Source organism: Lethenteron reissneri, chromosome 20 (assembly GCF_015708825.2).
Source record: "Lethenteron reissneri isolate LAM-NWPU_2019-01 chromosome 20, ASM1570882v1, whole genome shotgun sequence".
Lineage (NCBI taxonomy): Eukaryota > Metazoa > Chordata > Hyperoartia > Petromyzontiformes > Petromyzontidae > Lethenteron > Lethenteron reissneri.
This window is the reverse complement of record NC_083798.1, coordinates 15,952,884-15,966,130: the sequence shown is the minus strand read 5'-3', so window position 1 is coordinate 15,966,130 and position 13,247 is coordinate 15,952,884. Positions and strand designations below refer to the sequence as shown.

Sequence of the window (13,247 nt, the reverse complement as noted above, 5' to 3'; positions counted from 1 at the left end):
AATGGTCACAAGGGGGCGGCCAAAGAGTCGGAACTTGAACCAGGGGAAGAACATCGCCTCTCGAAGTCGAGGCAATGGATTCATTTTCAGATGGACCTCCCCTATACTTGGCGGTGAAGTCTGAACGGGAAGACATTCGTCAGACAGTAGCCTGGTGGTGGCTAATAATGGCTTAGTAATGCAGTGACCGATTGACCAGTGTAAATAACAAAACAATCTGAAGGTCTAGAAAGGTGATGTGGCACATATGCTCAATACTCTATTTGTAAATCAAAAAAAACACTTTAGAATTTGGGCCCTTTTAAAAAGATGCCCTCCCCCCTAAAAAAGGTTAGTCTTGAAATTGATTGCTTTTCCGCATAGGGCAGGATTAGCCTAAATTTCGAAATTTAGGCTAATCCTGCCCTGATCCTGTCCAAGTAGCCCCGTGAAAAACACTTACAAATATACACCAACCCCGCCTTCAGTTAGCCAAGTAATCTTGCTCCCGTTGAGTGTGGCGACGCCAAAGCTGACTGAAAGTAGACAAAACCCGCTGCTTATTACTCGCATGGTAATACAAGCAGAATTGGTTGATCGGCATGAAATACACACGCGACAGTACAGCAAGTAGGACAATAGCAGGCTACCCGTAGCATGTGGTGGTCATTCCCTTTAATAATACGAGCAGAAACATTGAATCGGACATGTCGGTTTTTTAATTTTTATTCCATTGTATAATTTAAGTTTGGTTGTAATAGCAATTAAATACTGTACAAACAAACGACACCGTTGACTAAGGAGTGAAATGAAAACAGCTACAAGCTCTCACAACGCACGTCAGCTCTATACACGACTCGCAATATACAATATACATCAGCAAAAAGGGAGAAAGAACATAACCCACGTCCCCAGTAGCGAACAAACTCGATACAAGTTAATAGAAAACGCGACTATAGTATATGGCCAGATTTTTCAAACACCTTCAACAGTGATAGGATATTTTAAAGTGCGATATAATATACTGTTTTTTTTCTCGAAAAACGAAAACAATCATTGAAATAAAAAAAACTGCTGAAAAATAAATAACTTGTAACAACCGCTCTATGGTGTATTACAATTGTGTTTGAATGTGGCCCTTATTTTTGAATGTCCAAGACTCAAAAGCTCACGTAGATGTCCGAATAAAGAGCTATTCATGCCCGACACAAAGTCCATGCCATAACTAAACCCCAAACCTTCTACCAGACCTATTGGAACATAAAGCTCTCGCTCTGTTTACACATCTGCGGTGTGCATGATTGAGTGGTGTGCGTACATTATTTAACCAGGCCGAAACCCACCGATGTTATTTATTTCGTGCCGTATTCTTGAAGCTGTCTTCTTGAATCATGAAGACCTGTACACAACTCTCTTGCCAGGTCTTGGTAATGCCGGCCGAGACAAGGTACGTATGGGTTTGAAAAAATTACACTTGCCGAAACGTGTATCAAAAGGGCCACACCAAAGAAAAATATTTATAATCTTGCCGTGTCAGTGACTATTTAGTGTACAGCCGGAACAACTGCACCACCAGGGCCTATAGGCCAGAAAGACCCAGGCACCGAGTGATGGAGACTGGTCAAATTAGACATTGGACCAGGACCCATGCCAACCACGTAACACCACTGCGCTGTCAGTACAGCATATCTAATGGACACAATGGATGCAAACGGGAGAGAGCTCATGTCCATTCGAGGTCTTGAGGCATGAGGGGGAATTTGGAGCTCTGACGATTCTTGCAGCTATGCAGTCGTTGTATAGGTTCATCTTTTCTCGTCAACTCAGACAATATGACGGAGCCCTATGCGCCGTGGTTCACATTGTTAGGTGTGAACCCACTGTCCGATGGTTAGAGCGAGCAAAGGGCACGATCCGTCAAGGTGTATTGACTAATGCAACAAACAAGAGAATGGTTTGTGCTGCAGGCTGGGCATGTGAAGGATTGAAGCCAAAGGCAGAAAGGTCTATTGGTTGCCCCACATACCGAGAGATACATATGGGGCCTTGCATCTTTGAAGTGTACTATGCAGCTATACACTTGGACGGAAGCTACAAACCACACCCTTCCTCCATCTCACTCAACTATATTAGCTGCACGTTTTCATAAAAGAACAAAAAGTGAACAGAAAATAATTTCACCTGTACACTTATGTGTAGCATTAAATGTGGCACAATTGAATGTCAAAAAGCAGGGTGTGGTCATTTGTCCTGCACTCAAATGGTGCTGAATTTTCTCAATTTACAGAGCAGTCGATGGAAAGGAATAAAAAACGAAATCCTTGTAAAAAAACACAAAAAATACCCACTGTTCATGACACAGCCAAGAATTACATCATCTAAAACTGGAAATTCACTCTAAAACATAACACCAAGCAATCAAGTAATGACACTGGCGAGGAGTTTATTCAAAATGGGCTGGATGTCCCATTTTTTTTTGTTTCCTGTACAGGGAAGGAAGGGAGGCGGGGGGGGTCTCACAAAAACTCACAAATGCAGAGTAAAGCATTAATTCCCAACTAGTCAACCATTTTATGTACGTGTTTTTTTTTTTGTCTTCTTAAAAATCAACAGCACTGCATAAACATCACCCGTCAACCGTCAAAACATTTCAACATTGTGCACAGTACATTGGTGTATAAGCGTATATGTTGATGTCCCGGTGTGTTGTCTTGCACTTTGCTGCTCGCTGCAAGACTGCGCTGGAGTGCTTTGGACACTCGCGGTATATGCAAGGTGACGGTCACACCTGCCAGGTCCGTGAGCCTCGCGGATATGTCAATTGTTTTTTTTTACCTGCAGCCAAAAGGGCAGCATGGAAGCACCATGGAAGGGTCTAATTTCACAGACCCGTCTTATCTGTATTTGCCAGGAGTCGCCACGGCACGGTGGCTTGCCTTGACCTTATCAATACCCTAGCCCCCATAAACCATTTTCGAGAAATGCAATACTTTTTTAGTTGGATTTTCGGTGTCATGTGCTTGAATGGGGAGCATTATAATGGAAATGCCTTTTATACGCTGTACTAAAGTACTTTAATGTACATGCTGTAAGCATATTTCTCCAGGATAAAAGATTCTAATTCTGAAATATTTGAAATTTGAAGGGATGTTTTAGTGTATGTGCCAAAAGTAATTCTGCCACAGAGGGTGACAAAAATTCTGATGCATCAACTGCAGAGCAGTGGTCAAGGAATATGCTTACCAACTTGTGTGTTCCCATTTAGAGCAAGGGATGACAGATCATTTCAAAGGTGAATGGGTGGCATGGGGACACTTGAACCTTCAATTTATTTCTAAATTAGAGCCAGCTGCACAGTACTTCTGGTGCAAATGACAACTAAAGCACTGGGAATGGAAAGCTATTGTGTTGATAGGTGACTTCACTGGGTGTTCTTAACACTTTCATCAACACAGGTTTATGAAATGTCGCTTAAACACAATTGACAAATTACAGACACTTTTTAATTAACGAAATCGAATTTCTGCGTGAACTAAATTCTAAATGGCACACGCGATGAGTTCAAATAAGAACCACGTGGGAGGCTACGTCACCCACCCACGACAGCGTCACGGCATCCCACAGTGCAATAGCAACGCATCCACATCACCTTTCCCGTCGCTCCAACATGCTGATATTTTGGCGAGTTCCCTGCAAATTTTAATTATTTTTGTTTAAAATTATTAAAAAAATAATAATAATATTCGTGGCCGTTATTATTATTTTTGTATTGTAAAAAGTGATACAGGTTGTGTGTATTCTTTAGGCGAGGAGTAGAATTTGAATGACTGTCCGAAACACAGTCCTAAATTTTTTAATGAAATTAATGGGAAAAGCCATTCCAAATTCCAAAATTTAGTTTTTCGTGTTTTTGGAAGAACGTGTCCCTTTTGTAAATCTAGGGATACCTGTATTTATATATATTTTATCCCGATATGAAATTATCACCTTTCAATGCTACACAATTACAAAAATAGTGTTTTAGAAATATTGAGCAATGTTGTTTGAGTGTGATATGACTGGTTGATGAATATAATTACTATCAGAGAGGAGTGACAGTTGGATTTCAAAGAAACAAATTTGATAATCATTTGGAGTCATTAGTCATTTGCATGGGGAGGACAAATGAAGAGAACGGAGGCCGTTACCCAGCAGTGGATTGATCATGACCGACGATGATGAAATCATAATTGTAAAGCAGCAGCATGGACCTAAACAGCTCCTCCACGTGCGTGACGAAAGGTAGCAGCAGAGAAACGTGAGTTTGTGAATTTGAGAAGACTGTGCCATGTGCAACCCAAGCAAGGCTGAGTTGACGCACACTGCATGCTCATGAGTTGGACGCAAATCAGATGGCACGTGCGGAGTAAACCGCGGCGCACGGCCGGGAGACACCTCGCTCCGTTACCGCTTGCTGCTGTTGTGACACGGCAGTCACAGTCCAACGCACACGTTCCAGGAAATCCCGACTAATGAGGGAAACTGCTGGCGCACGAGATGCAGCGGCAGCAGCTAAATCAGGTGCGGCTGAATAGCAGAGCGCCCCAGCCCTCGTCCTCCATTCCGGGGGATGGGTGTAGCGTGTATGCGGCGTCAGCGAGATTTATTCAAATATTTAAACCTTCACGTTTGCAGGTATTGCGGGAGAAAGTGTGCGCGTTCGTTGGCAGTGGATGGGTAGTTTTAAATAAAAACTTTGAGGGGGGCAGGCAAAATTAGCTTGTCACAACAGGTGCTTGTATCAAATGTTTACGGCTAAATCTTTGCGAGGTGAAAGAGAGAATAAAAAGAGCAATATAACTAGTGACGGCCTTGAGGATGGCTCATTTGTAGCCTAGAAGCAATGCATCTTAAAGTTGCCAAGGGAAATGATCTGATTAGCCAGAAAGCCAAGGCAGGAGGATGAAGGCAGATATGGGTATTACCACACGGGGGCTTTATCACCGACTGCTCTGTGCTCTATTGAATGTGGAAACGAGCTTGTGTGTGTGGAAATGGAAAAATTCTCAGCCCAACGCGTTAAAAAGAATAACGTTGACTTTTATGCACACATTGTGTATAGCTTCAAATATTTATCGTGCCAAAGCACCTTCAATGTGATTTTGCCCAGCTATGATTGGAGAGCGGCAATGTGGCTGCGTCGGTAGAAAATCTCCAGAGAATAATCTTCGTGACAAAAAAAAATCTAGCTCGCTGGAGGAATGCAGACCGTTTCTGAAACCCAATTTGTCCATAACAACAATACTAGATGAAATCTGTCAAATTTTTTTTTTATATGCATGTGCTTTTGCTACAAAAACATAGACAGTCAGCTTCTATCAGACAAAAATAAATAAGCGAGCTTTGTCACTTCAAGATTATACATATCCAGGAGACAAAGATTGTTTCTTTATTTCCAGACGATCTTTTTTAATGGATGAACCCTCAAAGAGAGAAGGTAATCTACCCAAGTCACACTTGACAGCGCAAGTGTGTTGGTGTTTCTCGGTGTGCGCCCCGGTGCAATTATATGAGCAAGGCCCAAGTCTGGGCCATTGAATTTTCTTTAACTGCACCCATTTCACCAGATTCTCCCTTCCCCTCTTCCACACGACCTTCAACCCAAACCCCACCTCCCCTCCTCTCCTCCGCTAGTGAGAGCTCGCCCTCTCCAGCGTGTGCGCCTCATACCGGCGTCGAATAGGTCTCAGGCGGAACCCGCTGCCGGTGCCATGCCCGAGCTTGGCCAGGGCAGACTGTGCCAGCTGCCGGGTGGGGAACACCGCCACCACCTTGTAGTGGGAGGCCAAGTCTTGCCGCAGCGCTGATGAACCATTGCCACGCTCCGAGGCTGGGTTGGGGAAGGCGGCGCCACTGCCGCCGTCGCACTCTGGGAGTCCTCGGGGGTTTGTACCCACGGTGGGGCTGAAGTCCCTGAGTTGTGTTTTCGCTTCCGCGTGACCACCGTCCGATGGGCAGCTCACCTCCAAGTGGGCTTTGGGTCCGGAGGCCACATCGATCCGTGATGTCGCCACCACCGGTATCTCTCGTCGCACATCCCAGTGCGACTTCTGCTCCCCATTAGATCCCGGGGTGTGCTTCTCAGTGTCTACAGTGGAGCCGAGCTTGGCGTTGTACCTGCCTGCGCTGCAGCCTGCCAAGGAGGAGGCCGCAGCGGCCTGACCCTGCTCCATTCTGGCGTCTTGCAGCCAGTGGATCTCGCCACCCGCCGCCGCCAGCTTGCCCAGGAGAGCGTCCGCCTCCACGCGGGAGATGCCGTGGGGCAGATCCAGCACCTCCAGCGTGGCACTCGCAGGAGGAATTAGGTCCGGCCGAGGGTAGCCCCGGTCCCCGGGACTGCACATGTCCGATACTGCACCTTGCGTGGGGGGGGTGACAGGTGGCCAGGTTTTGGTAAAACAGTGGTTTTAGCCACTGGAGATTCTGTACTGAGTACTGTAGAGGTGTAAGGAGTTAATTTTAATTGAAGTGTAATGGTTGGCAGCTGATTGTTCAAAGTTCTAGAATTTCACATCACCTTGCTCGACCGAGCTGGTGTCCTCGGACAGCGCTTTGCGAGGATGTCTCTTTCCTCGCCCTCCGGTTTTCACCTAACAGCGAATGGGAAATCAGGAATAAACCTCCTGTCGTCTTAAAACCAAATTGTTCAGAAACAATCAGACATTTGTGAGCAATCAGGGATTCAAATAGGCTTTTGTCACTTTGAAGCAGATATATGGAAGACCATTTTCTTGACTTCAACAAACAGGTTAATGAGCATTATTTTTTAAAGCAGTAATTACCAAATTCCTTAGAAAACAACTAAATACCACTCGCATCTGTGGGTCAGAGTGCCATCACCCACCTGTTGTAAGGAGACCGCCATATGCGGGTGTGGAGGCTGCAAGCCGCACGTCTGTGGGCCGTACTGCACTGCAGGGCCTGCCAGTGGGTACCTGCCATCCCCTGAACAAATACACATTTCATTAAAACAAGTATATGGATTATATTCACCATCAGCTGTTGCCAACTTGGTATGCCATGATAGATTGACATAACAACAACAACAAAAGCTTGTGTGGGCCACTCACCCTGATTGGGAGCGATGGGACGAGACTGCACGAGGGGCAGAGGTAGAAGTCCTGGACGGATGGAGCCCAGAGCGGCCATGGGACTCGAGTTGGGAGACTGCACCGGGGAAGCCATGGGACTGGAGAGCCGGGGACTGACCTGCTCATAGACACATCCACAGATGCAAACACACAGGTTTATACATGTCTATGGCGGGGAATATACAGCCACCGACTTCATTTAATAATGGGGCGAAGCCACATGAGGCCTACCACATTGAAATAGCCTGCAAATGATATGTACCCATCATTGCAAGCATTTTGGCTGCATTAATCGAGTACTCAAGGGGAATATTTACAGCATGGCAGCATTGTTTTTGTGCGCTCAGTAAAAGTAAACACTACTTATTATGATGGAATAACCCAACTGTGTTGTGTGTTTATGTGCGAGCCCACAAAGGTAATTGAAAGTCCTCTTTGGCCCTCGGGAAGTAAGAGGTTCCTCACCCCTGATATACTCTAACATGCATCACCATACACAAGCTTCCATACGAGCCGCCGTTACCTCGATACAACCCGTCGCATTCATTAGCACCACACTCAAGTGCCTTCAATTCAAAATACCATCCTGCACACAAACATTGATTTTCCGGGGTTACATGCTTAAGGTGTGACAGAGTATGTCTCTATCATTCGGATGGTTATAACATGTGAAAATCCCATCCAGTTTTCATAAGTCTTGTGAAGGCAGGCGTTGATAGGTTTTCGTCAACCATCACTTTCAGATTTTGAGATGCCTGATATAATGCGCATGATATGAAATTCCACTGGGATTAACTGCGAGAGGGGCTCTCTGTATTTCTCTATTAACTCACAAATGTCGATTTAAGAATCAATATATATTGAATTCAGCTCCAATCCTAGGTCCGAACTGAGGACTTATACACGTCTCCATGACCAACAATACAGCCCTTTCAAATGAAAGCCTCTTTTCCACTGGCAAAAGCGAGCCACACCAGGGCCAGCAGGGCTGAGTAAGTGCCAGTTTGTTTTTCCACTGCAGAAGCCACACAATACCGGTGACGTCATGCACAATGAAAGAGTCGAGATGCCTGTAGATGACAAGATTCTGTATGCTCACAGTGTACTCACTGCTCTCACGCCATTAGTCTCGCCCCTGGGCTTGATTGGCCCCGATTCAGAAGTCTTGTGAGTGTACGGCTTTGCAAGGCACATGGCCAGTAGAAATTCATCCGTACCGTGAGGGCCTCCCACTGGCTCAGCTCAGATGTGCTAATGGGAAAAGGGGTACCTATTGTCGCGGTGAGAGGCGGTGTGCGCATATGCCACTCCACCTGGTTGATGCCTTCTGTGCCGCCGTGTTCCGAGGTCCTGGGCAGCCGCTGGTCGAGGCTGAGGCCTCGGCGCTGGCCCCAGCGTGTGGGCGACGCGGCGGTGCGCGGGGGATGAGGGCTGCTGGGCAGGCTCAGCTGCATCACGAACACACCGTGGCCGCTGGGGGACAGGCCTGGCCGGCACCAGGAGACAACCCGAAGATCGAGCGTCAGAAGCTTGACTACAACAACACAGCCGTCTCTTACGCACACGAACAAAGTAAAAAAATGGCTATGATTCGTTACCTATTGTGCAAAACACAACTACAATTGCAGTATAAATTGCTCTGTTGATAGAGCTAAGATTATACAGGGCAACGGTTGTTTGCGTGCTGATGTCATACATGGAAGTGAATTGTGGATTCTCACAAAGGCTGCTTCACAAAGCTTTGGCACATTTGATCAGCGATGCCTGCATAAAATCCTGTGAATTAACTGGCAAATTTAAAGTAGGCAACAAATATGCCAGAAAAAGGGCATAACAAGAGACAGTCAGTCTTATTATAAAGAAGAAGTTTACAATGGCTTGGAGATCTACTGAAAAAACTGGAAAGAGGTTTACACAAAAACGGATGCAATGGAAACCGACACACGGAAGCTGGAAACAGGGCAGACCTAGGGCCATATAGGAAGAGACAGCAGTCGGAGCCGAGGCACAATGTGATCTAACAATGACAGCAGCAGAGAAGGCGGCGAGAGATCAGTGGAGGGAACTCATGTTGACGGCACGTGCGGAAACGCACATAGCAACCTGGTGATGACAATGATGAGCATCTAAATTTAGTTCCCTGCCATGCTTTGCAGGAGGGAGAGATAATGCCAGGAAGAAGGTGAAACACGAGCAAGGAGGGATGCGAGCTGACCTACGTCATTGTCCATATAATTGCATTAACATTGTTAAAATTTGATGATTCACTTGCCGACAACATTCACCGCACAGGAAATGCCTAAGGATAGTAATTAGGGTTGTGACATCGCAGCGCAAATACGTTTTTGTCGCTGTTTTGAGCTGCGTGGCGAGGAAACAATCTTTGTCTGCAGAACAAATTCACAGCTGCACGCTTCATCAGCCACCTTTGATGGGTCTTCAGCATATTAACGAGATCATCAATTGGGACCCATCTGCTGGTTATTAATGAAAGAAAAATACCTCAGCATATTACCATAATTCTTCCTGTATATGTGACCAGTCGGGCCCGGTTATTTACAGTGTTTTCTTGTGAGAGCAATAGTGTTTACATTTTCCAAGACCTAACTTATGCCTACAGCCTTCGGACGGCAAAACATTTTGTTTTTTTTAAGAAACCTGAGGTTTTAGCATGTGAAATCAAGGGCTGCTGCGTATCTGTGATGAAAGCTAAAATAGCCATTCCAAAAATAGTATATGCACGCACTTTCTAAAAATACCCAAACGATTTGGTGCGGGTTGAGTCAGCGGAGCAAAAATAATTTCACATTTGAAGGGGTTAACCCCTAAGCAGTGCCACACTGCTGTGTTCTTTGAAAAATGGATAGGAGTAGAACAGAGTGTTTTGTTCAAAAGCAGATCCCCAAAATAGCAGTGGACCATCAGGGGCAACCACGTTATTCCCACCATTCTGCAATTTTCACCGATTATGTCACTGAAATTATTTGGCCTCTGGTAATATCCTCTCAGGCGAGGCACGAGAGAGCTATTTTCATCTTCAAAAATATGCTAATTTAGCAACTTGGGTCATTGCACAACTCTGGCAGAAGTGAATGCCCTGAGAGGGTCATTTATATATGAACACCACAGCACAAGACACGAGAATATTATTGGAATTAAAAAAGAAAAAATGCATTTGTTTGCAGCTGCAATTAAACTAAACAATAAATTAATTAGCACAGACTAAAATTAAATGGTATTAAAAATTAGGAACAGCCATTTTAATTTAACTTGGCAGCACAAACACAATCTGGGCTGGGATTCATGATTGCCAAATTTATGTTTCCAATTAACCAAGAAGAAAAAAGGGAATGCAACATCAATATCACGTTTAATTGTTCGTATTTCTGCTGCTATGTTTGAATTAATACTGTCTGATTTAACACGTCACACGCTACCCGATTCAAATGTCATTCCTCGATTAGCACCCTCAATGGTCAAGAGACAGCTCAATGCTAAGTGTGAACATGCACATTGTGTGTAGCTGATGGTTAAAACTGTGGCAGTCCGACTGTGATAGATGGTAACGTGGCATGTGCCAATCATTACTCCCATTTCTGGCTGGATGTTATATTAGTAGGATACTTTTTTGATGTAGGATGTCAAGGGAGGTGTCGAGGAAGAGAGTAGCATTGGGCTGAGTGCAGACTGCTGGAAGTAACTTCTGAGTGACAGAACATCGTTAGTGTCCACAGAAAACCGCCAGCTTTGATCACGAGCCAAAATCGAGCTAAATTAAAAAAGCAAAGCGACGATTCAGCTGAAGTAAAAAATCAAAACCAGGACCAACATTATTTAAAGTTGCTCAAGGAAATGTCAAGTTAGCCGGGAGAGCATGCGAGGTCGGGTTATGTCAGCGACGCTCTCAAACGATGACTCTTCCGCACCACCAAAAATACCCACGGGCTGGAGTAAATGGCACTGGGGTCTAATTGCATTCACACTTCTCCTGCCAGGAAGGTGGGATATCGTTACACGGCAGCGGAGCGAATTCTTGGCGGACACAGTTTTAATGAGGGAGGGAGGGAGAGAGGGGAGTGTGGGATGAGGCCAAGATGGGGAATGACCATGGGCCACTCGTGTCACTCAGGATGCAGCATCAGGAATGGATGAAAAAGTTTGTTCTGCTGAAGCCTAGAAATATGCAGGGTATAGCCACTTTTTTTGTCAATCCACAGATGAATGATGATGACCTCCTTACACCGTGCGGAATAATGGAAATTATTTGACCACACTTGACAACGCTGGTCAGTGCAGGATGGTGAAGATAGAGAGCAGAGTGTGGGACCATAGAAGTACAGTACCGTACGGTAATTTATATTGATGTACTGCCCTCTGCTGCCCACGACATAGTGCTGCAGCCCTAAGACAACCTGTTTGTGCATCATCACATTTGAAGGGTAACAAGTAAGAAATGGCCAAATTATCAGCATTTTTTGCAAAAGCGTGAATTCTACCTGCTACCAAAAATAGCATTGTTGACGTACCACAAGCGCTTAAGCACCTGTGTGATTCATACTTAATAAAACGAGAAGCTCATGCATGCTCACAGATCGCGTGCAATATGAATTGCGACATTTAGCATCGCTTATGGTTCGTATCCCCACGCTGTCGCCATTTCTTCCACAGCCCAGCTGGGCGACCATGTCGAGTGGATGAAAACCATAATTAAATAAGCATCTGATATATATCTCTGATATACATATATATCCATGCGTGACAGTCTAATAAAATGGCAATTTCATTTGGGAACACTTGGTTCAACAGAGCTGACGCTTTCAACCAGGACACGGCGAAAGCAATGGTATTTGCTTAATACCACAATGCACACGTAACGTTGGCAAAACAAACGGCAGCGCACCAGGGAGCACACTCATGAAAGGCAATGCAACGTAAGGCTCCTCGTGTAATATCCTTTATAGAACAAGCCGGCGCTCTTCTTTGCACAGGTCCTATGAGATAGCGGTGCTGCATAAAGCGGTGCGTTCCTTAAGGAACGCGCAATGACATTTTGTACAGCTGCCAGCAAAACGTCCCCCCCTCCCCTGGCCGTCCCTGAGCCACATGAATCATGCAAACTCTGTAGTGGAATTTAAGGTCAACAGAGCTTGGGACATTTGACCAATTCCCAAGTCAAAAACGAAGGGCCTGCTATTTTGCCTCTGTCCATAGTTAGTATTTTTCCCATGTGTTTTTCCATTGAATGTTGCAAAGCAAACATGGTGTTTTCTTAAAAAGTCCACGTATTCATTATTAAATAAAGTTTTCAGCAAGGAAGTGTATGTACAGCATTTAAATGATTTCACAGTTCCATCGAATGAAGGTGGCTCTAAGGGACAAAACATTATGAATGAGAGAACAGTACCGTAAAATATCAAATTCCAGCGGATTTATTGTCGTTTACATCAAAGACACTGTTTACCCATGGTCATATGAACAGTGTTGTTTGTAACCCTCGGTGGGGGTGGGCAAACTAGGACTCGTCTCTGCTTACCAAAACCACCTGTGACTTTCCACTCAGCAGGACAAGTCACACATAACACTGACCAAGTAGGAACAAAGGGAACTGAGTCAGCCTTGGTCAGGATTTAAACTCACAATCTCATGCCTGCAGTGCCATTGCTACTCCCCAAGCCGAGTTGTTTGTTGACTGCGCTGCTGTAGCTGTGTGCATATATATATATAGACAAATGTTTACACGTGTTGGGATCACGAGGGTGCAGCTATGTGCGTCTCACCAGTGGCGTAGTGCTGACCCTGTGTGGGCTGTGAACCGGCGGGGGAGGGCGTGCGGAACTGAAGCTGTTCCATGCTGGGCGGGTGCAGGTAACTCACCCCAGAGCCACTGCAGAAGAATCGATCGCAAACCCACAACCATCAGCATAGAGATCGACAGCAGCGATCACTGACCCAAAGCTTGTTCGGGTCGAGCAGCGCTCACGTATTTATTCGATGTTCCGTAACATCAGTGTTTCAATGAGTAAAGAGCTGCGTGTTATCTCTACAGAGAACATTTTTTATCACCAACGTGACAAATAGAATATTTCTCCAAGCAGACACCCTCTGCTACAATGTGCTCATCACATAAGGCCACAACAA

At 45.3% G+C, this 13,247-nt stretch overlaps 1 protein-coding gene across 6 annotated transcripts in view; it reads right to left on the bottom strand.

The window, feature by feature from the left end:
* Positions 1-689: 689 nt before the first annotated feature.
* Positions 690-13,247, bottom strand: part of LOC133344865 (R3H domain-containing protein 1-like) — a 61,846-nt gene continuing 49,288 nt past the window's right edge. For 5 of the 6 annotated variants that reach the window (XM_061555127.1, XM_061555132.1, XM_061555129.1 and 2 more), the window contains 6 exons: positions 12,887-12,993; positions 8,423-8,595; positions 7,089-7,227; positions 6,863-6,963; positions 6,536-6,608; positions 690-6,376 (listed from right to left, as the gene is read on the bottom strand). In XM_061555127.1, coding sequence (XP_061411111.1) covers positions 5,649-6,376; positions 6,536-6,608; positions 6,863-6,963; positions 7,089-7,227; positions 8,423-8,595; positions 12,887-12,993 — 1,321 coding nt within the window. In that variant the 3' untranslated portion in view covers positions 690-5,648. The remainder of the gene's footprint in view (positions 6,377-6,535; positions 6,609-6,862; positions 6,964-7,088; positions 7,228-8,422; positions 8,596-12,886; positions 12,994-13,247) is intronic. The other variant, XM_061555131.1, reaches the window with a different exon arrangement.